The sequence below is a fragment of the Rhopilema esculentum genome, chromosome 11 (genome assembly GCF_057945365.1).
Source record: "Rhopilema esculentum isolate cy_ngs chromosome 11, ASM5794536v1, whole genome shotgun sequence".
In the NCBI taxonomy this organism is placed as follows: Eukaryota; Metazoa; Cnidaria; class Scyphozoa; order Rhizostomeae; family Rhizostomatidae; genus Rhopilema; species Rhopilema esculentum.
In genome coordinates this window covers 4,629,000-4,649,372 of record NC_142825.1, presented here as the reverse complement: position 1 = coordinate 4,649,372, position 20,373 = coordinate 4,629,000, and the positions used below count along the sequence as shown (strand labels likewise).

The 20,373-nt window shown below is 35.9% G+C and overlaps 1 protein-coding gene across 1 annotated transcript; it reads right to left on the bottom strand.

Annotated features, from left to right (window-relative positions):
- Positions 1 to 3,989: 3,989 nt before the first annotated feature.
- On the bottom strand, positions 3,990 to 19,320 carry LOC135693671 (hamartin). The gene is made up of 17 exons (XM_065212206.2): positions 18,786 to 19,320; positions 18,369 to 18,455; positions 17,976 to 18,038; positions 16,423 to 16,567; positions 14,689 to 14,843; positions 13,717 to 13,790; positions 12,188 to 13,387; positions 11,678 to 11,724; positions 10,923 to 11,089; positions 9,141 to 9,217; positions 8,043 to 8,096; positions 7,643 to 7,739; positions 7,142 to 7,237; positions 6,537 to 6,678; positions 5,971 to 6,059; positions 5,771 to 5,839; positions 3,990 to 5,274 (listed from the first exon to the last, which is right to left on the bottom strand). The coding sequence occupies exons 1-17, from the start codon at positions 18,993 to 18,995 to the stop codon at positions 4,759 to 4,761; spliced, it is 3,288 nt and encodes a 1,095-aa protein (XP_065068278.2). The 5' UTR covers positions 18,996 to 19,320; the 3' UTR covers positions 3,990 to 4,758.
- Between the last annotated feature and the right edge of the window lie 1,053 nt (positions 19,321 to 20,373).

The window sequence follows — 20,373 nt, the reverse complement described above, 5'->3', positions numbered from 1 at the left end:
ACATTTTATTACTCATAAAACCTTTAAATGCAATATACAAAGAGAGAAAGAGTAAAAATCATATCCAATATGAGGCTTTTTCAACTTTCAATGCATTTGTTCAACAAACTTTTATTACCACTCCTAATTTTTATAGCAATATTTTAACTGTTCAAACTACCACATTTTCAGAAGCTTCAATACTAAATGTTGACAACACTTGGTAGGTAGAAAGGTATAAGAAAAGCTGGTAGTAGCTACCCTGTTTTGAGCAGCTGGATCTCAAGCAATTACAGCGCAAGCCGCCTGAAAAAATTCAAATTTGACGGCTACAATAGCTTTAAGATATTTGTTCCACCAGACGGATTTCTAAATGCGATTAGGGTTCTATGAGGCTCAAAAATTGGTTGTCTGCCTTTTGAATGAATATCGAAACGTGAACATCGTCTAATATTAGACCTACTCGAACAACGTTTTATGTAAGAGCCCCGTCGTTATTATGATAGCACTACACACCTGATTGGCAGGTTGAGAGTATGTAACACGGTCTTCTCTAATTACATAGTGAACACTGTAGCTACTTTGCGTGAATTAAAAATATAGGCTAATTAAAGCGACACGGCTAGAAAAAAGTATCACAGAATTGATATGGGATCGGTTGCAAATGTCTACTCAATATAATCAAATGTAGCCAAAAGGGACTGCAGACAATGTAAAGGAGGGGGGCTGAAAAGTGTTCAATTATGTAATGAATCGAAAACCAGATACTTCAGTGTGGGTACAGTGTATGATTACAGAGTATATTCTGGAGTTTGGTGAGGGATGGGAGATAAACCCTGTCAGCTCCATGCTTCTGTTATTCTTAGTTTACCCAATTATTTGTCTTTTTCTAGAGACACTGACGTGGACATCAGTGGTTGATTGAAGCTTAGTACATAAGCTAAATATGTTGAATTCCTTTAACGTTGGAACTTTATGTAATAAATTGTACCAACCTACCTTCTAAAAGTTTTTTGACAGGGTGACCAATGACATCTATAGGTATGTATCATATGTATTTGGCATCTGCCTCCAATTGAGGCAGAAAGGTGTAGAAAGGCTCTAGATATCCATGAACTCTCAAATATAGAATTCTCTAACCATCCGTTGAATTTTTGGCAGTTTGGAAATAGTCCAAAAATCCCAAATGTAGCAGATCATTTTATTTCATATTCAAATGAAAAAGACAATATCATCTGTGTTACACGACCAGGCACATTAATTCCCGATATACATTTTAATAGTAGAGAGACACCTGCATACGAAAAAGGGACACTTCCGCTTACAAATAGTCACTTTACCTCTATTTCTGAAAAGTGGGGGCACGTACCCTCCTGTTTACATAAACGTCTTTTTCTGCATACCCTACGAGCATTCTCTGTGATTCAGATTTTCATATTTTCATTTTTATTCAAAAGCGTCGTACATGATTTTTTATGTAATGTATGCTTAATACAGCTATTGACGGGTAAATACCGAAACAGAATAACATAAACATGAATGCATATGATAGCAAAATTCAGCATGACAGATAAAAAGATGAAATATAATCATAGTTCTAACAATGACTTTGTACATGTAAATGAAGTGACGCATTTAAAATGTATGCTGGTTTTATAATATTCTTATATTTGACACTTATTTTGCTGTCTAAAAATGGCCGTTTACGAACAAGGATCGCCAATTTTACCCAAAGAGAACGCCCAATACTATTTTTGATTCGCGAAGACAGTTTCGATGTCTAGAATTACAACACAAAGAATATTTTGTCAAAATTCTACCCCTTCCCAAACACTTTTCCACAAAACACAGAATTGATCCTGTCGAGAACTGATCGGACGTGTCTCCCCGGTAGCGCCACCATTGGCAACTGGACGGACTGGCGCACTCTGGATTCCGAGCAATGGTTTTTATATTGTAGAGTCACACTGAAGCACGGCGAATGTGACGAGTGGTTGCTGTTCACGTTGTGGTAGTATTCTTGCTGACGCTCGTAGAAATATGTCATTTTGAACTATAAACGAGTAATGTGCATCTTTGAAGTAGTTACGGTTGATGACGTGGTACTTTTTTGAAAAGCAGCTGACTTAACTACATTATCTCAATAATTGTGAAGGATTTTCGAAAATAAAAGATTTTTTTACTAGTTGCAGAGTTCATTTTTTGAGAGATGCGAGTATGGCCACCTATGGAGTTAATTCGATAGGTGAAAGCCACACTGCACAAGAGATTACTTGCAATATCAAATGGTTACACGCAAATTGTATCCTAATTTCTATATATATATTTTAAGGACAGGTAAACCAAATTTTGATCCAACACTATGCATCTTCATTGAAACTCTAATCCTTTTTTGGGCATTTGAGTATTGCAGAAAAGGATCATATACCGAGCCACGCAGCTGTCAAAACCAAACTGATCCTTTAAAAAAATACAAGTGTAATTCCTTTCAAAAGTCATTTGCAAGCTCTATAGCTCCAAAGGTGTTTTGAGAAAATGCCAATCAAAGGATCGACATGCCAGTCTGTCTCCACAACACTGAATCTCTATCACTGAATCTAAAAGACCACTTTTTGAAGGGTAGGGAGGGACAGTATCGTAGCTTGACTTTCCAGACTAGATGGTGGAGGATCATCAATGGTAAAATTTACCGACGAAGATAGATGTAGAAAAATTTATGTACTATTTCACCTGCCGATTGAAAATTTTACCGACAGAGTAAGGACTATTTTGACCAACTGAAGATTTCCTGACCAAATCATGAAGTATTGTTGTGTCATACTTGCCGTTAGCTACGCTCCTGGGAGAGGAGGATATTGAAATTTGTCAAAATCTAATGTAGTGTTCCAGGGGTACCAGACAATCCTCATATTAAAAGAAGACTTTAAACAAACGACTTACGGCAGTTTCTGCCATTAATTATACTTTAATGGATTAATCGTATATTACAAGTTTTTCATTTATGTAAAAATGTCCATGTAACAAAAACATGATTAAGTTTAAATTCTTTGGTACCAGATCGGACTTGTTTTTCAAAATAGATGGATAATCTACAAAAAAAATTCTTTCCCTGTCTGAAAAAATAAGTGAACGGCAATTTTCAAACATCGAATGAAAGTTTTAATTTCATCCTTCAAGCTAGTTACTGTTTTAACCACAAAGTCGTCATCGAATACCGAAGCATACAGTAGATTTTGAAAATGATTCTTGAACTGTTGATGCTAAAGAAATAACTTAAGGGTAATCAATTTTTAATTACCTGTTCATTTAACATGTTTGGATGTCAAATTTTAGCGTCCGAGTGAATTGCTGCTGGTGTGGCTTGTATTTATTTATCTCTATTTATGTCAGTAATTTATTTCAATAACTTATTCTATGAATCAAAAGGCAAACAGCTTGTAAGTTACGCAGTTGTGACGAGCACTGATTAAAGAGCAGCACCTCATCTTAGACTTTATATCCTCCCGCACCAATGGTGCATTGGGAAACCAGCTTCTGTAACACCAAAGCACAAAATTCTGAAACGAATAAGATCTTAAGAAAAATACCATGTTGAAAATAGCAGCTTTAGCTAAACTTCAACAGCCTATAAAAAATTTTTAGAATTTTGACGGGTTCCTCCGAAGTGTTTCTCTTCTCTTATGGAGTTAGATACAAAAACATTGTTTTCCTAGTCTAAACTCTTTCGTTTAACTTTCGATAATCGTTTTGAAGACCATCTTCAAGAGATGGCAGCATTTTATATGTAGGTTTTCTTAAAACAAACAGAATCTGTAAAAAAATTGTGCTTAATGCAGAAAATTTTTTTGTCTGACAAAACACAGCGCACCAAAAACGCAAATCGATTATCTTTGGTAGCCTGTTTTCATCAGATAGCCTCATGATGCTGAAAACATTTAAAAACTAAAAGAAACTTTGGAATTAAAGACGTCTCATGTAGTACAAATGGGGTCAAGTTCAGTAGACATTCCTCTGACTGATTTGCATTTCTTAGATCATTTAAAGGTTATCAATCAACTACAGGTCCTGAGATTGGACAATCAACGCCGGTTTCTTTAAACATAGCCTGATATACACGATAAGTGTGGGAGCAAAACATCTCAATACACGAAAAACCACTTAAGATTAGGGTACCGGTAAACTTAAGACTGCAGGCTTTGAACTAAGATCCGAGTAAAGGTTCTTATGGTAACATTGAGCATTAAGATTTAATAAGCCATATCAGAGCCGATTTCACGCATTCGTGTTCAAGACCTAAATAGACTAGGCTTTTTAGGAAGAATCTATTAAAAAATTGGCCTAAAAATGATCGTAAAATTAATTACTGATTAATTCTATTGTTCAATGTCGCAAGAGATTGGCAAAAGTATAAATATAAATAAATGACATGAATAAGAGAAGAATAAATCAAAACTCATATGCAATCATATGATTCATATGATCTCTGTTTTAACGAAACAAAAAATTGAATTCGTTGCTTGGTATTGTGATTTTTAATACTTAAAATAATTTAGTTACTTTTTGAATGGTTAAAAGTCTGTCACAATTGCATCAACGGTAGCCATTCATAAAATATACAAGCAAATCGGTCGTGTGGATGAACAAGAACTCTAACAATTTCTTTAAAATATGGATGTATTTTAATATAAATATTTCATAAACAGCCTAACAATTTTACGCAGAAAAATAGGTTATCAACAATTAAGATGAAAACAAATTGTAACTAGAGAAGTCGACAATCTACACAGCTCCACTGCGCTCAATACCACTATCATCAACATGTCTCTCATTATCAAGATGAAGTGAATGTGTATGCTCCTGATCTAATTTCTTATCGTTTTTAAGTTCAGAAGAGATACTATCATTATCGGTTCTCGACTCGCTACCATCATTTAACAGCAAAATCGACCGAGATTCACCACTGTTCAGGCTTTGTTTGTCATGTTCAGCCTCTCCTTTTGCCTTGCTGCCTGCCACTGGTTCGTCATCACACCGTCGTTTCTGTTCTCCATTGTCCTTCTGAGACAATTTCGTATGCACATCGATTTCAGTTCGTCGTTCCCCTTGATGGTTTCTGTGAGAATTATTATCATCATGGCCATATCGCTCATGCCTTTCACTGCGCCTGTGCCCTCCTCCGTAGCCATGACCACGAACACCTCGACCATTTTCTTCTAATTTAGCAAACAGATAGAGAATATATGATTCCATACTTTGGATAGCCTTCTTCAAACATTTGTATCTTTCATCTAAAACCTACAAGGAAATTAAGATTATTAATAAAAAAAAAACCTAATAGATGAGGTTAGGCCACTTACACGGCCTACTAGGTGGTATTTCTCTATGTCATTGTTGAATTTTTACTAAAAGGCAATCAACAGATACTAAAGGGGCTCAAGCCATTTTTCAATCAAAAATTTATCAATCGGTGAGTGTTTATCAATCGTTGACAGATGGCTTAGGCGACTTTTATATCTGTCGATTGCCTTTAAACAGAAGGATATCTAGCTGCCAAGTTACCGGCAACTCTAAGATTTTAAGAACCACCGACACTTAAGTACTTCATTTTCGCTCACTGAAAATGACAGTCTGGAAAATAAGCAAACAAAGCAAAAGTCACATTAAAAGATAAGCTTATCCGTGTCTGATTGTTATCGTTCATAATTCACATTGGGATGAGGAACGTCTAGCAGATGTTTCTGTGTGGCGATTGAAAAATTGAAGCAAACTCCAAATCAATAAAAAAACAAACCTTTTTCTCTTCTTCGTGTTTTTGGTAAATTTCTTCCGTCTTTGTTTTTTGTTCCCTGATCAATGATTCCTGTGAACAGAAATGGCACATCTCAATGAATCATACTCAAAATAGCACGTTAGAAAATCATAAAATAAGGCAAAATGCCTCAGCTAACAAGCATTTATGTTTGAAAACAATTATGATCGACAAGGTCATACCTTTTTAGCAAGTAGTGCCTCGAGGTCGGCAATGCGCACTTTTGCAGCATCAAGGGATGAGAGAAGATGCTCACGTTCAATTTTCTGTTCTGAAATTTCAAATTCGTCAAGATTATATAAGGGTATTTTCGCAATGAAGTGCTCTTGAAAAGGGTTACTCTAATCTCTAATGGGAATCTCTAATCTCTAAAACTCTGATCTGCAAGAGATCAAGAAGTGTGTGTATACGGGACTGGTCTATGCTATTCTAGCTGGCCTACTCTAAATTTCAGAAGCCTAAAATATAGTTATTTGATATAAACTGGAGATAAAAAGTTACTCTATGTAATGTATTGCATTTATATTTGCTTTCAAAACTTTGGTGTGTATAGCATGACGGATATAAGTGGAATGTTCTAACCAACGTTCGACACAATAGAATCATATACAAGCCCTTCCGCTGAGCAATATAAAAACAGCCCAGTCAACAGGAACAGTAACCTTCTAACTTCCAAAATACTTTTAAATGCCTAGGTCTACTATAAGGCGAGAAAGTCTTTCCAAAGACATCAAATAGCACAATTCACCTCTGACTTCAATCTTCAGTGCTTCAAGCTCCATAAAGGATTCTTCGCCACCAACATGGCTTTTTTCAAACAGCTGAACTTGTCTTTTGACTTTGTCATATTTATCATGAAATGTCACCAATGATTTTGCAAGGTTGTCTGCCTGAAAAATCAGAACATAACACAGAATTAAACATTTTAAAAAGATAAACAGTATAATAGATTATTTTTAACATCTCCTTGCCGTACTTCCTCGCATGTCATTTTCAACCAGCACTTGTATAAATTTTTCAGTTTACCTTCAATCCAGTGTTCAATATTTCACACTATGAGGATTGTCTACAAAGCGCACTCATGTAAGACGATTTAGTTTTCATTTTTTCAAGCTATTTCGACATTTTCCAGCACAAAAGGCTAGTCTTTAAATCTGGCTTTGGAAAGTGATTGAGATTTCGTCTAAAGCAACTACGAACCCTCTCTGTATTTAAAGCGTCATTAGAATGCATCGAAAAAATTTTTGCGATGTCAACGCTTCTCTACATTCATAAAACGTGGTATCTTTAATTGACGTGAAATCTTAGTTGAGAACGATATTAGTTTAGTTTTTATTACGGCGTGAAACATACCTTGGCCTGCACTGCGTTGTTAATTTCTAGTTTCGGTCTTATGTGATCAAGTTCTGACTTGGTTTCAAACAACTCGTGTTGGACCGATTTGAGTTCCTGAGTATTAACAAGAAATAAAGTCAGTTCAAAGAGCGCATATTTCATCAAAGAGGGAAGATTCTTTAGATACACTCTTTCTATACATTGAGGATTAGTATATTTTCATGAAGACGCTTACACGATATAAAAACTACTTTATACCAACAAAAAAGGATGGTTCCTGAAAACAAGCAGTATCTTATTTTTGGGAGAAAATTTCAAATAAATAATGGGTACAGAATTCAGTAGAATAAGTTCCATAACTCGAAATAACGACACCTGCAGAATAAACGTTCATACATTTTCAATAGGTAGTGACAACGTGCTTAGGTTACAGACCACAATAAACGATTCTGCCCTTGACATATCAAAGAAACCCTTGTACCATAGGGTCATTATCAAATAAATCGCATAAACACAGACCGAAGCAGTACTCGTGAGTTGGCACTCCTTTGAGGCTAATTCGTCCACAAGCTCATCTAATTTGCATCTTAGCATTTCATTTTCTGCTTGAAATTCTCTACAAAAAAAGAAATAGATCTTCTTTTCAACCCTAAAACCAATAAAATGACAAGGCTTGTTGAAATAACATTCAATAAAGATATTAAGATAAACAGAAAGAAAGAAATAATATTAATCAAACTCCCATCAAGATATTGCAGAAAAAACAAAAAGAGCATGTTTTCTAAAAAGTAAGACTGTCAACAAACGAAGCTAAATCTGGTTTGCAGAAGATTTTATAAAGCAGATAGAGTTTACATCACAAAGAAAATGACAATGGCGGGAAAAACAAAGACATTGTCAAAGGATTTTAAAAACTCACTGTAAAGTTCCTGAAATTCTCTTCTCCGATACCTGATGGGTATCTTGATGTCGCCTGAAATGAAAGTGGATCAATATGATATTACAAGACTTCATTCCTAATGACAAAACAAAATAAAATGTATTCCGGAAAGTAATTATTTACAAGAAAAGATACTGATTTTAAAGGGTGCTGCCATTATGGGTTCATAATGAGTTGAGGTTACCCTGTAGAAGTTCTTTCTGTCACTTTTAAATAGGGGGAGTGATGATATCTTTTTTATTTCTATTGGAATTTTATTCCAGTTTTTGTTTGCAGAGTAATGAAAGCCATTTTCGGTTCTCTTGATTTTTGGGTATGCAGGCCACACAAAATTTATTTACAGTTTCAAACAAAATAACTGAGGAGGCAAATCAAATGACATTCTTTTCGCTCTATATATCAATCCGCTAAAAATTCATAAAGGTACAACTGACCAACATCCTGAGGTGGCAGTGCAGTAATCATATAACGACAATCACGGTGCTATATGGAATATTGACTGACAATAAGAATCAGTTAAGTTAAACTCGTGGTATCAAAAAGGTAGGGTTGTTGATGCTAAATTTTTTCACAGTCTGCTGACCTTGGGTAACACAATCTCTATGAATCGTCAAAGGTTGCAACAACTCTAATTATAAATGGTCACAGATTCAGAATTTCTATAACAGCTAGTGAAAACAAAGGGTTTAAAGTGCTTTTTATGCATGAAATGGGCTAATTTTAATGGTCAGAATTGAACTCCAGTTTGCTTCTTCAAAAGCCAACACTTATTCCAAGGCTCAAGCTAATCCTGGAGATTTCAACCTACCCAAGGCAGTTGTTTCTTCTGTTTCGGCTTTAAGCCTTCGTCATAACCATTTAAACCATATATATATGAACAGAATAACATATATAATAAATATATATTATATACCGAAGTACAGTCTTCCTTGAATGAAAGAACAGTACTTTAACTGCATTATGAAATAACGCGGTACAAACACAACGTGATTCAAATTTCTAATCACGGAGGAAATTATAAAAGAAAACATCGAAACACACAAATAATCAGATGAAGAGAACAAGTAAATATCATACCTCACGAGCTCATCCTTATGTTTCAAAGCAACTTTAACTTCTCTCAGCTCTGACTCCAAAAGTGAAATTTGATTTCTCTAGATGCAATAAAATAGTAAATTACACAGAAAGAAAATCATTCCTGGATGGCGATGACATAAACAATTGGATAATCCAAGCAATATTTCTCTTAATTTATTTCTGAAGTTCAAACGAACATACCGAATTAAAGCCTCGAAATGTCCCTTGTGGGTTTCCGGCTGATGAGTTGCTTTTTTATCATTTTCTGCCTTTTTCAAGCTACTTGCTCAAAACATACAAGGGGCACACACACCACCCCCCATCTGGGTTTGATGCTGTAACCAGGTGGTAGTGACTACTCCTTATCTCCCTTTTTCTCATTTTTCCATTTTAGATTTTACATTTTTATTGACACATTAAACTAATAAAACTAAAACTAAAAATCCATAAATAATCCATAAAACTAAAAATAAGAACGCTTAATACATTTATATATCCAATGCTGCTTTACAATTGCGAGATCTGGACCTTAACCAAGAAATTGGAAGAAAGTCTCGATATCTTTCAAAGAAAACTGCTACTTTGGATGCTAAACATCAAATTAATGGATAAAATAAGAAATGAAGAAATATATAAAAGATCACATCAGACAACCATCACAACCGAAATAAAGAAACGGCGATTAAACTTGCTTGGGCACATGTTAAGGTTGCCAGAAAGAACACCAGCAAAATTAGCTTTCAGAGAACATTTGAAAAAAGTGAAGGGTAATCGGGGAAGACCAAAACAGACATGGATCAGACAAATGAATAAAGACCTGAAACCAATAAATAAAACAGTGGATGAACTAACTGAGAACGATTATGAGCGAAAGGAATGGAAGAAAACAGTGGCAAGGCTAATGTCTTGAATTAAGACGAAAGAGCCAGTAAGAAGAAGAAGAAGAAGAATTGACACATTAGTTTTTTAGTTTATACCTTCTATACCTATAAAAACATCTTGAGCTCGGTAACTAAAAATTTTTCTCGCCAAACACTCCTAAGAGCTGGACAAGTGGATACTGACGAAAAGATGACTTGTTTTACGGTCAGATGCAGATCGAGAAAAACCAATGCAAGATATATGGCCCTGATTGACTTTTATCCAACCAAAACCTGAGATCTTGATTAAATAACTGCAGACCTATAATGAGCATTGGAATGGTTTATACTTCATTGTAAAGGATACTTTATCCTTACCAATATAGCCTTCCATACCCTGAAATTGGAAGCGAACAAATTCTGTCAATCAATTAAAGTCCAAAACGCGGTTGATTCAAAGCGCTTTTTGTGCGCAATCAAAATTGCTTGTTGAAGTTTTGTTTTCCATTACGTGGATGGATTAACAAAGGCCAAATAAGGAGAGAGAAAATGACTTGTGAAGATTAAAGCAAACATATCACAAAAACTTCCGATACAAAAGAGAAAGACCATTCCAAGCCAAATGACTTACTCGAAATTGGGTAACATAAATCATGTTTCTGTCTGCACGAGGATTCAAATTTGCAAATTAATGTTTTTTGAGTATCCTAGCACTTATTGGCCGAGAAGACTGTCGCAATTGACTCCTTCAGTAGACAGAACAAATCGAATGAATCTTTGATTCGTATCAGTCTACATACTGTTACTAATTGACTCTCATAAGTCTACAAAGACTGATACTAAATGACTGAGTCACTCTGAATCAGGAAGCGATTACGATAATGATTCGTGTTACTAACATAAAGTATCAATTGCTACAAACCAGAGTGTCAATTTCATCTTCTATTGCTTGAGCCTTGTGTACCTTCCCAACAAGTCGGCGGTTCCGCAAAACATGCTGGTCGCATTTATATCTTTGATACTGCAACTGCACTTCAAACAAATTTAACTGTGTCTTGAGTATTGACAGCTCATCTGCAGGAGTCGTACCTTCAAATAATAACAGACGATAAAGAATTTGGTATCTAGGGAAGCTTCAGTATGTTTCTCAATTTGATAAAACTTAAAATCTGATGACTTCTGAACAAGCCTTCCATTTAGTAATCATATATTTGTAAATAGTCATGATAAAATACTATCCGCTTGAGCAGTAGACAAACGTTAGAAATAGTAACTTGTTAAAAGGCATATCATTACATATCATGTACCAAAATATCAAATAATCAACAAGCTTTGAAGAAAGTTTTTACTATGGTCAAAACCAAGTTTCAGTCATTCAAAGATCGTCGCTAACTTACAAATTGTATTCAAAGACAAAGCGAAAAGAAAGATTTTCTAAAAGTAAAAGGCCTATGCTTGGTAACTGCAACTAACTGCCACATTTTTAAAGTTTCTTTTGTTCTTTCGATCCTTAGCCGCGACTGAGTCACGTAGAAATCATTGCTATACCAAAATCACAGTAGTTCAAGCAGTACAACAGTTTTGCAAAAGACAGATCTCGAAACATGTCTTAAAAAGAAAGGAAGTAGTTTTTTATCGAAGAAACTCGTAAAGTTTCATCGAAACAAAATTACATACCGCCAAAATAGGTCCAATCGGTGTCAATCTGACTCGTTATGGGGATTCTAAAAGCAATTTAGCCTCATCAAAATTAAAGGTTTGCATAAAAATGCGTTCCTACAAGCCTGCAACCAAAGAAAAAATTTATCGGAACAATCTCATAAAGGTAATTTTCTATATTAGGAACAGGACAGATCTAAAAACACTTCAGACGTATACAAATATCAATACAGGGTATTTAGGGCTACAATTTGAAATGGCGTGAAAATGCGGAAGCACAGCATACTGAAGTACCGTTTGTCCGAAACTCTTTAGAGTAAAACGTTGGATACTCTCAATACATTTTAAATTCTATTTTTACTTTCTCAACGTTTATACCCTGACTGAAGAGTGTAGGGCGAAAAGTACTTCACTGTGTTATGTTTGCGATTCTTTGTGCCACCTTCACAGTTTGCAATACCAAAAACTTCAAAAGAAACCAATACCAAGCGATATTTTTCGTGCACATTTGAGAAGGTAAATACTCACCTACTCAGTTGGTGAGAGTGCAAACTAGAACCACATTCTATGAACTCATCGAGAAGCTCCAGTGGGCTCTTCACTTTTAACTTCTCAAAATGCTCGATTACGTCATGTTCTTGTGAAGCTGGGACGTGAAATTTTGACAAAGCCTCCTGGTGCATCTCCTTTACAACCCGCAATAGCGAAATGCTTGCATTGGACTTATTAACAGGGGATTCCGACCGTGACACGTTGTGGGAGCCAGGCATTGGTCTCTTGTCACTCTGATAAGGAGTGAATGCGGTTCCAGATTGGGGTAGGCTTCTATTGTGGTAATCTGGGGTGAGCGTTTCGTTTTGTAAATATACATGATCCTGTACTGGTTGGAAAGTAAAGCTGTCTTTCTGTGCCAATCCTGGTGTCGATGGAGCAGACTGCGTTTGCTTGGTTACCATTTTATCCGATCGAGAAAGTTTTGGGCTTAATTTCGTCTTTATGTTTCCAAGATGACCTTGTATCTGATCAAGTTTCTTTTTACTGGGCGACGTCCTCGATCGATCAACATTATATTTCATCAACTCAGGACTCAGTTCAACTTTATTGTCTTCACGGCTTTTTTTACTACCTCTATTCTCCATACTTTCCTCACTTTTCGATTTAACACTAAGTTTTGGAGATTTGTGGCTCTTTTGGTGAGATTTTTTCAATTCACCCCCAGACCTTCTACGAGCAGTATCTGCAGGCGATGTACGGTTTTCCTGTGGCTCATTGGCCCCCTCTCTTTCAACGTCTGCAGAGGGCGTCATTGGCCGCTGACAAAATTCATTCAGAGAAGTAATATCTTGAGCGCTGTTTGCTGGCGAAAGAGTACGCGAGGAGGGTGGAGTGCTCAAACCACACGAATAAGAAGGGCTCCAAAATAAAGAGAGCTCTTGTTTTGAAAGGTATGACGTAGAATCATGAGTATGAAGAGGTTTACCATTGTCATCATGGTGTAAAGGTTCAGTAGCTGATATCTTGCATTCACTGTTTACTGAAGACAAATTATCATTAGCAACACTTGTAACAGCCGTGCTTACAACTACTTCCTTTCTAGCAGCAAGACCTTGGATCCCAAAACTCGTCTCCGACAGTACAGTGTATGTAGCTTCTTTAACAGCATCCAGAGGATCTAAAGAAATCTTCTGACACTCCGCAAATATGTCGTGCGGTTGGCTTGTTTTCCATCTGAAGGAAAAAGATATACTGTCAGGCTAGAACCTTCAAATAGCCAGACTGTTGAATTAGACCTCTAACGAGTATTTTCTGTGTGACTCTTCTCTTCACTAAAAAGATCTGCTCATGTCAATTTTTGATATAATTTTCATTGAGAAACAGGGAATTTTATCATCAATATGGAAAGCGCTCTGCTCAAATTAGGGTGATCTGCCTCAAATACCTCTTGCTACAGATATGGTATACAATTCACTGAATCATAATATAAAATAAGCCAATGCTGGATAGTACTCAAATCCAAAAACCAAATAGCCTACTTTATAGAACATGAAAAAACTTACTTTGTCTTCTCTGTTTCTGATTTTGATGTGTCTAATATCAGACCAGTGTGGAGTTTAACAAACTGAGACATAGGCTGTGAACAAAAACAAAAGAATAAGTGGAAATTTTTTGTCAAATCTGGTCAATGTGCTAAAAAGCTAATTTTGTCTTTTTACAATCCTTTTCAATTGTAAAACACCAAGGCAAATCAGTTAGCAAGTTATTTGAAATAAATCCAGTAGAATAATTGTTAAATCAGCACAGGAGAACAAACTAGCAATCCTCAACAACATGATTGAAAGACCAGGCAATATTACTGGTTAAAGAGAAACTTTATGGAGATTGAAGAAGTTTCATTGTTCTGTTAACACTTTTGATAATAATCTGAGGGCCAATAAGAATGTTTAGAAAAATTGACACATTCAGTCTTTTGTTGCAGGTTTACCCCAAGCATACCATAACAACTTGTCATATTAATGCCAAGAAGGAAACAAATCTGGTTAATATTTTATATGGCAATCAGAAGGAGGGAATCTTTGTTTGATTTAAAGGTATGAAATGTCTGTTATATCTATTCTTTATCAGATATGATAATTCATAAAGAGTTTTTTCTACTTTGAAAAAACACTTCATCAAAAAACACCTGCCTGCCAAATTTTTAAAAAAATTCTATAAAAATTTAACTGATCCGATTTTAGCAATGCATAACTTTTGAGGGAAAACTAAATCTTAGAAAATCATAATGCTAGAATTACTTATGGTAGAATCTAATGCAAAAAACCTGTTTACCTGCATGAACTAGCCTGTTTACCGACCCTTGGGTAGACAGGCAACATGGGCAACATGTCTGAGAACTGTCAAGTGCCTGGTTTTTACAGTTTACTTTTAATACATGATTTTCATTTCATACACATTTCAGATACAATTTCATAGACAAATACATTCATGAACACATATTTCAATCATATTTCATAAACTTTATGAAATCATACCTGAATAACTTGACGAAAGACGGGATCATTGCCTTTTGAGCCATAGTATGAACGCATATATGATAAAAAATTGTTTGGGTACATAGCATACAGTCGATGAAACAGAATATAGACACCAATTTGTAGATGCAAAATAAGGATGTCAGGCAAGGCAGCTGAAACATGATAAAACAGATATCAAAAGAAAGTAGCTAAAAGGCTGTGCCAAAGGGGAGCCAGTGGAAATGGTCCTTCAAATACTACATTAAAATTAGTTAGCAAACTTCAGTGACGCAGAGAGGGGGGCAGGGGAGGCAATTTGCCCCAGGGCCTCGGCCTGAAAGGGGCCCCCAAATTATTCTGAAAATGAAAATGTCTTCTTTTGAGAAACTGAAAATGCATTTAAAGATATATTTGTTAATATCGAAAATGATGGCAGTAATTTCATTGGGTCCGTACACTGAGTCTTGTTTGAATTTAAGGCCTTTCATTCAGCTTTATTTATGAGTCCGGGGCCCCGAGAAAAGCTGATTAAACCTTAGATCACATATTTTACAAATTCATCTTTTAAGCTGAGTTTTCCTGAGTTTCGCAAAATCGTACTTACTGGGGGAAGGGAGCCCTGATAAAAAATTAGGTAACCCATATAATCTTGTTTTAATCTATGGCCCGTTCAAGTGAGTTATGTTTGCATTTAGACTTGTTGCATAAAGCTATATTATATTGTTGGGGCCCCTTTTAGCAAACTAGCATTAATAAAGAACCGCTTACGTTCAACAATGACTCAAGACAGACTATCAAGCCTTGTGACTTTTTCGATCGAGCACGAACTAGCAAGACAAATTGATTACGACAATATCATTGATCAATTTGCAACTGAAAAGGCAAACGTGCGCAAACGTTTGGAAATAATGGGCGTTTCCCATTTTATAAAGGGCGTGGTCTCAAAAAAATTTTGTATCCGACTCTAGGACCCCAACTGAGACTTTGCCCCAGGGCCTCTCGGCGGCCCTGGCAAACTTATGTTAGCAAAGTTAGCAAACATGGCTTCCCAAAACTGATGTTCAAAGCATGGCCCAAACATTTTCCTAGCATTTCCTGCTTCCCCCAATCTCTGCAAAATAATTGGTACACTGCACTTAGCATTTTGCACATTGTCTGAAATGTCTGACAATATCCCTTCTTTGTAATATGAGGCATACCATTGCACATGCACACCTTCACACATACCCAAATTGTTGAAGGTATGCAAAACAATGCATATGCAAATTTTTCAATTCAGATATCTTCAAATGATTGCAAAACAGTTCTATGATTACTTTCTGGAAATTTATTAACTAACTCAATTTAACTTCTTCAAAATAGAAGAAGAACAGTTTGGCTGTAAATGTCCTTGGCTTCTGTCCAGCTTATGGAAAAAAGGTTGCCTTTAAAGGAGCACCTTATATTTCTTGATAACTGGGATGAAAAATGGAAGATAAAAAGTTGTTTGTATTGCACGCCACTACAAATGCAAACTAATCAAGACATGCAAAATGACGCAGATGGCCTATTATTATATTACAAGGACGGTTTGCATATGTCAAGCGCCTATTCTCAAGTGGCTGCACATGTCAATTTTTACTTTGGATATATGTGAGCACTTTTCAGCCATAATTCAAATTTAATAAAAAACAAATTTCATTCTAAAGAAAAGGTAAAGCCTTGCAAAAGTAATCAAATCACTTAAGTAGGTATTTGTACAAAGCTATTTACCTGGCTTGTGGACTAAAAATGATGCCATTTTGACAAATATATCCAAAATATCACCTAGATATTGTGCAACAAGTGAAGGAACACAGGGTAACAACATGCTAATGATCACTGCTCCACTCATAAGGAAAACAACATCCTGATCACCCTGTAATAAAAACATGACAAAAACTGTCAAAATTAGATAAACTTAAGAATTAAAAATAGGCAAGAACATGGTTGCTTATGAATTCTTTAATATATATTTATTTCTTCCAAGACAAAATTTCCTTGCCAGGCCTACCTGGAAAGGCATTGAAAAACATACAGAAACACATATTGGTACACACTGCCCCACTGAGGGAAACTAATAAGGTGCTAAAAACAAGCAATTGTTATGTGTTCTTTGTGTTTCACCAGTCTGGTCCACTGTACTGGGTCACTGTACTGTCTATTTTCAAATAAACTATGAACAAGACAAGACTTGGTGACATATTCCTTTTGATCTAGACACAAAATTTTGGGTCTTTAGTAAAGAGAAGTAAAGGGGTCACAAAGGAGCTCTTCATATTCCTGAAATGGGGCAAAGATAACATAAGGCTATACTGCAATAATGAATATGTAACAAAGGTTTGGTGCAAGTTGTTAGCAAAATATTGTCACAAGATCATCAGACACCCATCATGCTAAGAAGCTGTAGCTATTTCAGTCAAAGCATTTCCCAATAGCCCATGCTGGAAAGTTTGCTTTGCATGTCATAGGTTTTAGGCCAGTAATTTCAGTGTCCAGTTCCAGTTGCCAGCTGGGTAAAATATGAGCAGTGCACCATGCCATGCTAAACAACCCTCCCCATAAGGGGTTATGTAGTATTGTATATTAGTCCCATGGAGATGTGCCGTATTTCTTTTCATGTGGCACAAATGATTTAATGTTGTATTGTTTTCATATGGAAACAAAAAAGCAAGCCATTAAAATATTTCATTTCCAAAGCCTTTGTAACTTGAAAAAAATAAAAATAATTTGCAAAAAATAGGATGTGTTAAAGGAATGAAATGTTCAAGGCACAGAACTTGAGAACAGAACAATCACTCTGGATTAAAAGAGAGGGAGATCTACCATAAAATTGTTCTGTTTCAAGAATACAAGCTGTTTGAAACTGCCTCAAATTCAAATTTTTTTCATATCTTTTTTGATGAAACACAGTTGAAAGTGAGGGCCAAATAATATTATGATTTTTCAGGGGTTTCATGAAGGCTGTCACCGCAGTTGGCAGCAAGAGGGGTTGCCTGAAACTGTGTCTAAAATATCTTCTGCATTGATTTAGACTTAGATCCACGGCAATATCAACAAGCTCACCTTTTTTATGGTTCCATTTACTATGTAACTAAACTTTTGTAGAAATGAGACAAAACACTGATAGCACTCCATCACACTCCTGTAACAGTCTAAGAGTGCAAAATGCCACACTTGTACTAATTTATTCCCAGGAAGGCCTGCTTGCAAACTTTTACATTCACACTGGTAACAAGCATGGAAAGCTACTATAGTAAACACAAAATTGACAAAGATAAACTCACCCGTAATGTTTTGAGATAATTGGTGAAAAATTGACAACCAACAACTTTATAGAGCCAGGATGGCTGCAGCAGAAAAAGAAATTTGATGGAAAAAAAGAGAAAAGAGAAGATTTGGTTACAACAAAGAATCTCAAAGTATATAAAGGTACAAATATTTTCCATTCAGATATAGAAGATGTCTCACTTCAAACTGGCAATTCACCACAGGAAGTAAAGGAGTCATACTATTCAGTTTAATTCTAGACTGCAATAAACAAACAATACAGTTTGCCTTAGAACTATTTACAACACTCCAATAAAGTGCTGTGGGCTTTGAAGGTTGCTAAAAGGTTGAAACTAGAAACCAACAATATTTAAAATCAATATACAAACAAAACCATGAAAATTCAATACCTGTTTTCTGATTATGGCAGCGAAGAGTAGACTTATCTCTGTTTGCATTCCACGCCTTAGCAGGTCATTCATCTTTTCAAAAAGATACTGGAACGAACAATCGCATCATGAATGGTGTTCCAAGAAAACACATTTTACATGTCAAAAAATATATGTAGGGCAAAATAATGAATGAAAACCCTGAAGAAATACTACATTTATTGGCACTTAAATATGAACTTTAGCAAACAATATCAAGAACATTGTTTTGGCCAATTTTTCATTTCTGTAATAATCTACATAGCTCAACATTTATTTCAAACAGCAAAACGAAAAATAGAACCAAAGAATAGCAAAAATTAACAATTACGAAATACTACGCTTAATAGTTTCGTCCATGGCTCGGCCTATGGGCAATGCAAGCAAAATATCACTTACTTGACAGTGCGATTCATTTATTCCAACAATAATAGACAGAAGATTTTCTGACTTCGAACCAACATAACAATCAACAAGTGAATTCAACAGAGTGGAATCCTTCGCAGCATATAGGTTTTCATGGATAACCTGAGTAAATTTCGCAACCACTTCTAAGTCTCCCGATTCCAAACATTTCACTAGCTCAGCTGCATCTGCACGGTCTTCCATTTTAAAGCGTCAACTGCATCTGCCAATTCTTAACTTCTACATTCCTATTTTTGTAGCGATCTGCGAGCCCTCTCTCTTACTGACATGTTGTTCAATGTATGGTGAGGGCCTAGCCCACCTGATCGTGAAACGAACGGTAAAACCACTATGTCAAAGTTCTTTGTCAGTCACATACACAACACAAGCATAACAGGGACCAAGCCGAAGCGACAAAATTTGCTAATCCTTCTCTCAGTAACAGTATTATATTTTCAATTTTCTTCCATTCATGAAAGTTTTGGAAGCTGTCAGAAATGTGTCACAAGACAAGCCTCGGTCAGGTGTACTTCCTCGTTCTTGTTATTGCAAAAATGGATAATAATAATAATAATAATGGAAACTTTTCATTTTGAATTCCAGTTAAAACTACAATTACAAATCTCACTATTACAAGGTAATTTGTAATTGGCTAGCCTGTTTTTACAAAATCAGACTATTACAATCGTAGTAAAGAGAAAAAAACAAAAAAAACGTTAAAAGGGGAGTAGCTCTGGGTTAGTCCATGTTTTGTTCCTACAGCAAAAAATGTAATAGGTGGTACGAATGGATATCATAGAAAGCTTAGAAATGAGATATCGTTTGTGTTGATCATCAATGGAAAGAGAGTCACACATTTCAAGGAATGAGCCGCATGAGTCGCTGAAGATGCCAGCCAAGAGAGCTGATGGAGAGATTTACAAATACGACAGATTTGAATCTTGGTCTTAGATCTGAGACAAGGCGAGAATATTTTAAACGTTTCCTTTCTTTATTGCAGTTAAGGTTAGTTTCAAATCCTATCGTTAGTTCCAAAACATAAAGAATGTTTTCCTTTGTATGCAGAAGTAGATCTGGGGGCAGATTGTCTCCTGTAATGATGGATGGTGAGGAGAAGCAAGGTATATCGGCAAAAAGAGAGGATCCCTCTATTGCTTTCAAGGAGGTTGCAAGAACATTTAGAGCAGAATTATGACGCCAGGTATAACGACCTTGTTCGAGATAAACTTTGCAGCCTGCAACGACATGGAGTAAAGTTTCGGGAAGAAGGCAGAATTGGCAATCAGATGATTGGCTTAGGTTCCAAAGGCTTAGATTTTTGCGCGTAGGGAAAGTATTGTTCAGGTATTTGATGGTAAAGTTGAACATGTTCGTGGATAGGTTGCTCTGCACAACAGACCAAACACCATTGAGCTTTTTAAGAGAGTGGTCCAACAGAAATGAAATAATAGCACCCTGGGATAGTAATTGGTGTGCCAAGCACTCTCTACTGTCTGCTTTTACTGCTTTCAGTACATCTTTGGTGTTACGGTAAATGTCGTATTGCAGATTCATCCCACTACTGGTGTTTTTCCATAAATCT

Bases quoted from the DNA above. Each gene is read 5' to 3' on its own strand.
- LOC135693671 (XM_065212206.2), bottom strand. From the start codon at position 18,995: ATGGAAGACCGTGCAGATGCAGCTGAGCTAGTGAAATGTTTGGAATCG. The intron at 13,388-13,716 runs GTAAGTTTTTTC...TTTTTCCTTCAG, and splicing joins TCAGAAACAGAGAAGACAAA to ATGGAAAACAAGCCAACCGC. The intron at 6,679-7,141 runs GTATGTTTCACG...CTGATTTTTCAG, and splicing joins ACAACGCAGTGCAGGCCAAG to GCAGACAACCTTGCAAAATC.